Source organism: Oryctolagus cuniculus, chromosome 13 (genome assembly GCF_964237555.1).
Source record: "Oryctolagus cuniculus chromosome 13, mOryCun1.1, whole genome shotgun sequence".
NCBI lineage: Eukaryota > Metazoa > Chordata > Mammalia > Lagomorpha > Leporidae > Oryctolagus > Oryctolagus cuniculus.
In genome coordinates, this window is record NC_091444.1 from 39583743 (window position 1) to 39594370 (window position 10628).

General features: G+C 55.7%; 1 protein-coding gene across 1 annotated transcript; it reads right to left on the bottom strand.

Annotated features, from left to right (window-relative positions):
• Positions 1-207: 207 nt before the first annotated feature.
• LOC100352694 (left-right determination factor 1) lies at positions 208-2314 on the bottom strand. The gene is given in 5 exon segments (XM_070056206.1): positions 208-581; positions 583-795; positions 1408-1456; positions 1459-1628; positions 1818-2314. Coding segments are annotated over 5 exon segments (750 nt in total). The 5' UTR covers positions 2006-2314; the 3' UTR covers positions 208-451.
• Between the last annotated feature and the right edge of the window lie 8314 nt (positions 2315-10628).

A 10628-nucleotide genomic window follows, 5' to 3' on the forward strand; every position in this document is an offset into this window, starting at 1 on the left:
TCCCTTCCCAGTTTGTAGGGCTTAGGATACAATAGAGAAATACAAAGTTAACAGAATAATTTGGTTTTTGTGTTGCAAAGCCCATGTAAGAGAAGGCACAGCCCACACTTGATCTGAGGAATTAGCCCCAGGGTGGTTGCTGGAGGCCAGCCCACACTCAGTGTTGGGTCAGGAAACCAGGACACCTGGTCCTTCTACCCTACATCTAAGTGTAGGGTATGCTGCAGCCAAGGAGGAAGAACAGAGAAGACGGGATGAGAGCTACTCCACGGCCAGGGTCTCAGTCCTGGGAGCTGACTCGACCAGCTAATTGTCAGAGGAAGCAAATGCCAGACCCCGTGGAGAGCACAGCGTTTGCCCCTTAGCAGTCAGTATGCTCCATCTGACCTGGTGCCCTGGAACACTTCAGACACACACCCAGAAGCCAAGTCCCCTGGGGCCACACAGGCACCTATGGCTCCAGCCTACTGGGCACAGGTGCCCCGTCCAAGGCACAGCTGCACTGCTTCACCCTCATGTTGGGCAGGCTGACCACCCGGGGCCTGGTCCTGCCTCCCTCCTGGATGCTGACGATCACGGGCGATGCACCGTTGCGGCCCCAGAAACGGCCACTTGAAAGACAGGGGCTCTGGCAGCTGCCGGCAGCTGCCCACACACTCGTGGGCCACGAAGCCTGGGGGCTCCAGGATCCAGTTCTCGGCCCACTTCATCCCCTGCAGGTCCACGAACATCTCCTGGCGGCAGCAGCGGGTGCCCTCAGTCAGTGGCACCTCAGGGTCACAATTGCCCTGAGCTCTGTGGGGACAAAGAGAGGCAGGGTCAGAGGCCAGCTGAGGGCAGGAGACCCAGAAGGTTCCAGCTTAGCGTATGCTGGATGTAAGGGCAGGTGTTACGGAGCAGCAGGTGAAGCGGCCATTTGTGGAGCTGGCCTCCCACGTCAGAGTGCCGTTCGAGTCCTGGCTCTGCTGCTTTCAGTCTAGGTCCTGCTGATGCACCTGGAAAGCAGGTACTCGGGTCCCTTCCATCCCTGTGGGAAACCAGGGTGGAGTTCCTGCTGCTGGCTTCAGCCTGGCCCGGTTCTAGCTGTTTGGGAGTGAAACTGAATATAGAAGATCTCTCTCCCACCCCACCCCACCCTTTTTATTTATTTATTTTTTGTCTTTTTGTCATTCTATCAAATAAATACATAAAATAAATGTTTTTAAAGAAGGTAGATATTTGTGATGAAGACCTACAAATAACTTACAAACAAGAAAGTGCCATTTACTGGGGCCTCCCAAGAGGGAAAGAACTGTGCACCTGTTGTCTCATTCCTCCCCCATAAAACTGAGCTGCCCACTTCAAAATAAGTTTAATGCCCTATATGTCTTTGTATTTGCGATCCACAGATTGGCTTATTGCACCTACCCATAATCCTTGAGGTCCAGGGTATGCAGCTCCAGCTGCGGCTCCCCCTGCGGGCAAAACACACCAGCCTGTGTGCGCTGGACGACCCGGGGCCCAGGTGCTCTCTGTGCACAGACACCAGCAGCAGCAGCGGCTGCCGGGGCTGGCCTAGCTGCTGCCAGAAGGCCAAGGCCTCGGTCACGTCGAAGGTCTTCCAGCCGCTCTCGTGGAGGGACACCAGCCTGAGACAGAGCCCAGTCTGAGCGGTCGGGGCTGGGCCTCGCAGTCTCCAAGGCCCAGGGTGGCCTCTCTGGCGCTGCACGCCCACGCTCCCTACCCCTACCCCCCAGCCCGGCGCACCCTTCTGCCCGCCCCCCGCCCCCGGGCCCAGCGCACCTCCCTACCCCCGCCGCCCCCGCCGCGACTCCCACCTGGAGTCGATGAGGGAGGTGCGGTTGGAGCCGTCCTCACGGACGCGCAGCCACTCGATGGTGACCCGCGCCCGGGCGTGGCGCGGGGACAGCCCGTGCCTGCGCAGCGCCGCCTTGGGGACCGGCTCCTGGAAGAGCCGCAGCACGGCCTGCACCAGCTCGCTGTTGGGCGGCAGCCGCTTCTCCATGCCGAACACCAGCAGGTGCGTGGAGGCGTCCGACAGCAGGAACTTGCCCACCACCTCTGGGGACAGGAGCGGGGTCAGCGGGCGCTCTGGGCACGGCCAGGTAGCTGAGGACGCCCTCGGGCCTGGCCATCTGCACCCAGCAGGAGGGCTGCCAAGGTCCCCTCAGGGGAGAGGCTGAGGCTCAGAACCCTCCTGCAGGCTGCTGGCCTTGGAAGCCCTGGGGGTGGCTCCCAGCACAGGGGCTGGGTTGGCCCCAATGGGAGTAACTTGGCCTTTGACTCAAGTATTTTCCCAAACTCACCTCTGTCCCCACCCAGTGTCTGCAGTGCGCACAGCAAGGGGAGACAGAAGGCAGATGTCCCAGAGGACCAGGCGGCAGGGAGATGCTCCCGGACAAGCTCAGACCAGAGTGCTCCGGGGGAGAACGGGGCCCCAGCAGGTCCTGCCTGTGTCCCGCTCGGCTCTCCTCCTGTCCAGGGGCCTGGCCACGAGGGCACCTTCTGTGCACAGCCAGAGTCCAGATGGCCCAGGCTGCCATCCTCCCAGCCACGGCTCCTCCTCACCACATGGTGGTGGTGGGAGGGAGGGAGGGAGGTCACACCCCTTGACCTCCTGGGAGCCCAGCAGCCAGACAGGTCCCTGAGCCCTGAGGAGGGGGCTGTCCGGACTGAAGGCAGCTGCCTACTACTATCTGTTCAATGGCCCTGAGCCCCTTCTTCACCTTCAGTGTTAAGGTCAAAAGCTCATTTCCTGGGAGCTGGCGCCGTGGCGCAGTCGGCATCCCATATGGGTGCCAGTTCTAGTCCTGGCTGCTCCTCTTCCAATCCAGCTCTCTGCTGTTGCCTGGGAAGGCAGTAGAAGATGGCCCAAGTCCTTGGGCCCCTGCACCCACGTGGGAGACCCAGAAGAAGCTCCTGGCTCCTGGCTTCGGATTGGCGCAGCTCCTGCCGTTGTGGCCATTTGGGAAGTGAACCAGCAGATGGAAGACCTTTCTGTCTCTCTCTCCCTCTCACTGTCTGTAACTCTACCTCTCAAATAAATAAAAGCTTTAAAAAAAAAAAAAGCTCATTTTGAAGAGGTGGGGACTCTCATCTCTGCCCCCAGCCAGCCCCAGGTTGCTCAGGTGCTCTCTGTGGGCAGAGAGTCCTGTTGCTTGCTGCCCCCAGACCCTAGCGGGAGCTCAACTGCCCCATCAGCCTCAATGCTCCGGGAGCTGGCCTGCCTGCAGACATGAGCATCCCCGGCCTGAGCCCAGAAGGCTCATGGGGACCCAGGCTGTTGGTCCTTGCTGTGGATTTGTCCCTACAACTTCTCCACTGCCGGGCAGGGGCATTCCTCTACAGGAGTGACTGGTGGTGCTGACGCGTTCCGTCCAATAAGGAGCCGCATCCTCTCCCTCCTCCTGCGGCTGTTCGTAGAGTTCAGAGTTGGCCGTCTACCCTCTCCCCTGATTTTTGAGCAGAGAGAAGGGAGGCTCTGCGTGGCCACAACTTCCCCAAGTTCACACAACTCGTGCTCTGCTCCACGTCGGAGGTTGGCCATTCCCAGCCCAGAGTGCTTTCCCCGCCCTCACACTGCTTGCTGCCAAGTCCTGCCCTGACCCCCTGAGGCCAGCCAGGTGGACTTAGTCCAGGTGACCGGGTCTGGGCAGGGGGCCAAGGGGCCACCCCCCATCCAGAGGCTTCCCCTACACAGAGGCCCCCTCTCCTGAGTGTCGATTTGGCGGCTGGTTGAAGCCAGGGGTAGAGGTACCAGGTAAAATAAATGGAGCCACCTGCATCTACTGATGCCAGAAGATTATTGGCTGTTTATCTGAGGCTTAGATTTTACTACAGTCCTTCCTACATTTCTATTTGCCAAACCTGCAACCCTAGCCAGGGGCCAGAAGAAGAAATCTGGTGTGGATTGAGGCCTGCTCCAGGGCTGAACTGTTGTCAGGGAGCAGGCACCCCACCCTTTGTTATGTAGAAGGAGCCACTGGGCAGCCTTGGGCTTGAGGTGCTAAGGTGGTCTCACAGGGGCGTCTCCTGCCTCAGGGCTGATTTGGACCTGGCCTGGACCCAGAGCTAAGAGGGTGAAGGGTTGGGGATACAGATGAGGAGCAGGGCTATGTGCTCCTGACCACTTCCTGCCCTTGGAGGCCAGGATTTGACCCCAGCCAGGGACCAGACTGCCAGGTGAGGGCCATGGGAAAACACAGAGGTCAGAGGTCAGCCTGCGGCCTGAAGGATTGGGAAAGGGATGAGCTGGACCCAGGCCTGAGTGCCTATAATTGGGGCCCTCTGACAGGCCTCTGGGTGGACCTTCCCTGGGGCCCAGGAGGGTAGGGGACAAGGCAGGAATAAGGACCCACTTTTTTTTTTTTTTCAATATTTAGTTATTTATTTGGAAGGCGTAGTGACAGATTAAGAGGTAGAGACACACAGAAAGAGAACTTGCATCCATCCACTGGTTCACACTCCCCAAATGGCTGCAACAGCCAAGTCTGGGCCAGACCAAAGCCAGGAGCCAAGAACTCCATCCTGGTCTCCCACACATGGGTGGGTGGCAGGGGCCCAAGTGCCTGGGCTGTCTTCCGCTGCCCTCCCAGGTGCATCAGCAGGGCAAGCAGGATTCTAAGCAGTGCTCTGGTACGAGATGAGAACGTTGTCCTTCCTACACACTGTGCATGTCAGCCCCGGGACACACATTCTGTTTGTCAGGTCTGTCCTTTGACAAGGAGGAGTTCAGGGGCAGGTGTTGTGGTGCAGTGGGTCAAGCTGCTGCATAGGATGCCTGCGTCCCATGTCCCTTAGCAGAGTGTCTGGGTTTGAGACCTGCTTCTGCCTACTGCGTCTCACTCTCATGCACACTCCATCCACCGTGAGGCCCCCACCAGAGCCAGTGCCACGCCATTTGCATTTTCAGCTTCCAAAACTTAGAGCTTCATAAACCTCTCTTTGAAATAAAGTACCCAGTCTTGGGCATTTTATCACAGAAGTAGAAAGCACCAACACCTTTTCCAGGGGCCGTGTCCTCCAGGAGGTCTGGGGGCCGGAGGGGGTTGGTCGCCCTGATTCCAAAGGCCAAAGTCACAGTCAGTTCCTTTACCGCTTCCTTCTGCTCCAACTCCCCAACTTGCAGGCTGCAGTTGTGCCAGAATTTTTGTCCTGTTCTGGGTTTTTGCCCTGATTTTAGAGATGTATCTCAGGAGTGTGACTTTCCCGGTCTCGGCTGTGTGCCTCTCTGGCCAAGCTTCCACTCAGATCCTAGCGAAAGCACGTGAGAACTGGCAGGAACTGCAATCTACAAGAGTAACATGTACCCAACACAAGCGCGCCTCGGGACGAGGCAGAACACAACAGGCTGAGTTTCACTTCGCTTGGCTGGTTCTCTTCAGGGTTCATGTACCCCTGTGCTCCAGCTGCCCATGAACCACTTCCCGTTGGGGAAAGCACCTCAAAAGCGAGCAGCCAGAGTGTTGATGTCGCCTCTTCCCTGGTCTGTGCAGTGTAAATGTGCAGGAAAGCCCGTGCCCCGAGTAAACAGCCCCGTGACCATGGGGCTGTGCCAGCCGTGCTCTGCCCGCTGCTGTGGGCTCAGCCCCGCCCCTGCCTTGCACCACCCCCCACCCGAGGGCTGCTCCTCACCCCTAGCAGCCTGCAAACCCCAGCTGTCCAGGCTTTGGAAAATCAAATCAGAACTGCCCTGTTAGGGCACGGCTGTATCCAGGGTTTTCTTTGGTGGAGGCAGGGCGGGGAGGGGGGATGGTATGATCAGGTGACAGTATCAGGCTCTCACTGGCTCCCCAAACAGAAAATGCTCCAAATGGAAAACCCTCACACAAACCAGTCTCTCTGCCTAAACCTTGCCCAGAAGAAGAAACTTCTAGAAGACATCCATCACCAGATCTCCTCTTCCTACCTCCCTTTCGCTTCAGTTCATTCAGTGTTTGTTGATTTTTCCCCTTTTTGGGGTAGCGTGGAGACAAGGAGGCCACGGCAAGGACGGCAAGGTCAGGTGCAGGGTGGGGTCCCTCTGCAAAGGGGCCCAAATGCCCCCCCTCCCTGGGCCTGCTCCACCCTGTCCCACACCAGGGAGGCACTGGCCTCATCCCTGCTCTCCCAATATGTTTCTCACTCACTCTGCCCTGTCCCTTTCACAGGGGAGGCTCAGAGCAGTGAGACCCTGGCCTAAAGCCACGAGAGCGCCCGAGGGGATGGATCCTGGCCCAGTGACCTTGGACATGTTCAACACCAGCCTGCACCTTGTTGGGAACATTCATAACATCTGTGCCATGAGCTCATAGTGAGGACCAAGTGATCGCCAAGCAGAGGCCCAGGGTCAGCGGCCAGACAGCATCAACTACTGACGGCTCCTTCCTGCCCCTCTTTTCAGAAGCCTGCCTCTCCGGGACTCCTGGCACTGCCCCATCCCACACCAGAGCACCTGCTTGTCCCACCACTGCTTTGAATCCAGCTTCCTGCTAGTGCAGAACCTGGGAGGCAGCAGATGCTGGCTCCAAAACTCGGGTCCCTGACAACCACATGGAAGACTTTGATGGAATTCCAGCCTGGCCTGGCCCCAGCTTTGGGGGACATTTGGGAAGTGAATCAGTAGGTGGAAGATGTCTCTCTCTTCCTTTAAAATAAAAGAAAAATAAAGGCTTTGTGGTGTAGTGGGTTAAGCCACAGCCTGCAGCTCCAGGATTCTATATGGTCACCGGTTCAAGTTCCGGCTGTTCCACTTCTGATCCAGCTCCCTGCTAAAGCACCTGGGAAAGCAGTGAAGGGTGGCCCAGGTGCTTGGGCCCCTGCACCCACATGAGAGACCCGGAAAAAGCTCCTGGCCCCTGGCTTCAGTGTGGCCCAGCTCCAATTGTTGCAGCCATTGGAGACTGGACCAGCAGGTGGAAGATCTCTCTCTCTCCCTCTGTAATTCAAATAAAGAAAAAAATAAATCTTAAAAAAAAAAAGCGACTTAAAAAGAAAAAGAACATCCTTCTTTGTTTAAAGAAAGGAGAGTCCTGCCTCACACAGCTGCCTGTCACAGTGGGGTTCGTTGGCTTGTCCCAAGGCTTGTCCCAAGCCACACAGCCACACAGTTGGGACTGAGCTCCGGGCTCACACTTGCCCAGGGGAGGCTGCCCGAGCTGAAGCCTGAACTGAAATGTGCTCCTAGTTCCTGGGGCTGGCAGCGGGGAGTGGGGGAAGGAGGGAGTTGATGATGTGCGGCAGCCCGGGGTGTCTGAGTCTGGTCTGGTCTGGCCTTGGGGTGTTTCCTGAGCACTCACAGGAGTCTCTGCCCCTGAGCAGGCAGGGGACAGCTGCCTCTCTGCTGAGCCCTCCCAGACGCTGCGCCCTAACCTGAAGGAGACCTCTTCTGGACTCCCTACCAGGCCCAGAGCCCCTTTATTTCCCAGCTTAGGCCTGGGTCCAGCTCAACCCTGCGGAGAGGCTCAGGATGACCTCGGGCTGGGGTCAAATCCCAGCTGGGAGGGACAGAACAGCTTCCCCACCCTGGCCTCAGGCCCAGCCCCACCCCCAGGGCTTCCGCTCGCTGCCTCTCCTGCATGACAAAGGGCGAGCAGCCCTCCCTCCGACAGTGTGGGGTGAAGGGCCTCCAATCCACACTCACTTTCTTCTGGCTGCTCGCCCAATTCATTTAATTCCCCAGCAGAACTCTTGAACCCATCTGGAGTGCACTTGCAGGACGGAGACCTATGTTTGCAGAGGGATATTAGCCGCCCGCTGTCTGCGCTATTTGCTTTCTGTCTGTCCCTGTGATCCCCTGGCCAGGCACATACCCAGCAATCCCCTGCATCTGTGACATCTCACCTTCTGCCCAGCCCTGGCCAGGAAGGCCCCAGGGTCTGATGTGCAGGTTGCAAACAGCTGGAGGTCGTGGAAGAGCCTGGCCTGCTGCCCCCCCCCCCCCCCCCCCCGCCTTTCTAAAGCACTCGGTGGCTCCAGGGGCCAACCTTTCCCAGCCGCATCCCAGGCTCCTCCCTCCAGCTGGAGGCCGCATTCAAACGTCTTTTGACACTTCAGGTTCAGCCAGGCTCCATACCCGGGAGTCAGTCTGGATTCTGCCCTATCCATATCCCTCAGAGTCCATCCCTAGCAAGTCCCTTGGGTCCAAACACATCTTGCATCCATTCCCGACCCTCCATTGCCTGCCAGGGCAATGCGACTGCCTTGTCCCACTCCCATTCCCCAGCCCACAGCCAAGGGTAGGCTGTAGCGGACATTAACTAGAAAGTGGGCTCTCTTAGTCAAAATCATCCAAAAACTAACTCAGAATGGATCACAGTGGGGCCAATGCTGTGGCTCAGCAGGTTATGCTACCACCTGTGATGCCGGCATCCCTTAAGGGCACAGGTTCGAGCCTCAGCTGCTCTACTCCCTGTTAATCCATCTGGTTCAAATGCTTGGATCCCTGTCACCCATGTGGGAGACTCAGATGAAGCTCCTGGCTTCTGCCTTTGGTCAGGCTGTTGCAGCTATTTGGGGAGTGAACCAGCAGATCGAAGATTTCTCTGACTTATCTGTCACTCTGCCTTTCAAATTAATAAATAAATATTTTATAAAAACAATAGATCATAGGGGCCGGCGCTGTGGTGTAGCGGGTAAAGCTGCTGCCTACAGTGGCAGCATCCCATATGGGTGCCGGTTAGAGTCCTGGCTGCTCCACTTCTGATCCAGCTCACTGATGGCCTGGTAAAGCAGTAGAAGATGGCCCAAGTACTTGGGCCCCTGTACCTGTGTGGGAGACCCAGAAGAAGCTCCTGACTCCTGGCTCCTGGCTCTGGATCAGCCCAGCTCTGGCCATTGCAGCCATTTGGGGAGTGAACCAGCAGATAGAAGACCTCTCCCTCTCTCCCTCTGCTTCTCTGTAATGCTGCCTTTCAAATACATAAATAAATCTTTAAAAAAAAATCATAGATCTAAAGGTAAAACTATGAAACTCCTAGAATATAGAAAACACAAATCACCTGGGGTTTGGCAATGACTTTTTAGATACAACACCAAAGGTATGATTGATGAAAAAAAAAATAAGCTAGATTGCATAAAATTAACTTCTGCTCTGCAAAAGATATGGCCAAGAGAATGAGAAGACAAGCTATAGACTGGGAGAAAGTATTTGTAGAAGACATATCTGATAAATGACTGTTAATCAAAATATACAAATATGGGTGCCAGTGCTGTGGTGTACGGGTTAAGCCGCTACCTGTGATGCTAGCATCCCATGTGGGTAGCCAGTTTGAGTCCTGGCTGCTCCATTTCCAATCCAGCTCCCAGCTAATGTGCCTGGGAAAGTGACAGAGAATGGCCCAAGTGCTTGGACTCCTGCCACCCACATGGGAGACCTGGATGGAGCTCCAGGCTCCTGGCTTCAGCCTGGGCCAGGCTCAGGCTCAGCTCCAGCCACTGTGGCCATTTGGGGAGTGAACCAGTGGATGGAAGATCAATCTCTCTCTTTGTAAGGTTTCAAATGAATAAAAAGACCTTTATAGGCAACAATTTGATGCTACTACCCAACTATTAGAATGGCCAAAATCCAAAACACTGACAACACCAAGGGCTGGTGAGGATGTGGAGCAACTAGACCACTTACTCATCACTGGTGGAAACGTGAAATGGAACAACCATTTTGGAAGACAGTTTGGCTGTTTCTTACTCAATGAAATATACTCCAGCCACAAGATGTAGCAATAATCATGCTCCTTGGTAGTTACCCAAATGAACTAAAACTTATGCTCACACAAAACCTGCAAGTGTGTGTTTGTCGCAGCTTTATCCGTAACTGTCAAAACTTGGACGATGCCCTTCAGTGGGATAAGTAAACTGTGGCGCATCCAGACGATGGAATGTTATTTAGCACCAAAGAAAAAAAATGAGCGATCCAGCCATGGAAAGACGCAGAGGGAGCTTAAAGGCATGTTACTGTGAAAGCAGTCAATCTAAAAAGGCTACACTCTCTCTGATTCCAAGTCTGTGACATTTTGGAAAAGGCAAAACTATGGAGACAGTAGCAAGATCTGTGTTTGCAGGGGTGGGGGGAGACAGGAGGAGCAGGCAGAACATGGGGGTTTAGGGCCCAGAAACTGCCCTGCAGGTCCACGACATCATACACGTGTCCCAATCCCCACGGCTCCAACACCGAGGCTGACACTGATAGGCCAGCGTGGGTTCACTGACTGTAACAAGTGCAACGCCGGGGCGGGGGTGTTGACAGTGGGGACATCAGGCACTTGGGGAGTAGGAGGTACATGGAAATCTTTGGTACCTTCTGCTCAATTTTACTGCAAACCTAAAACAGCTCTAAAAAAAAACAAAGTATGTATTCAAAAAGGAAGACACCCTGCGAGGGCTTCTTCTTGCACTCTGGAAAGAATTCAAAATTCTTTCCCATGTGCATGCCGCCCAGGCTGAGCCGGGCCAGGTGTCCCCTCGGATCCCATCTCTGTTCAGGTTCAGCCTGAGGACTGGCCCCACGGCCTCCCCCACACGCCACGCCTGTCCCCTCAGGGCTTTTCATGAGCTGTTTCTTCTGCCAGCAAGGCCCTTTCTCCAGACTTTGGCAGGATTTGCTAATTTTTTTAAAAAAGATTTATTTTATTTATTTGAAAGACGGAGTTACA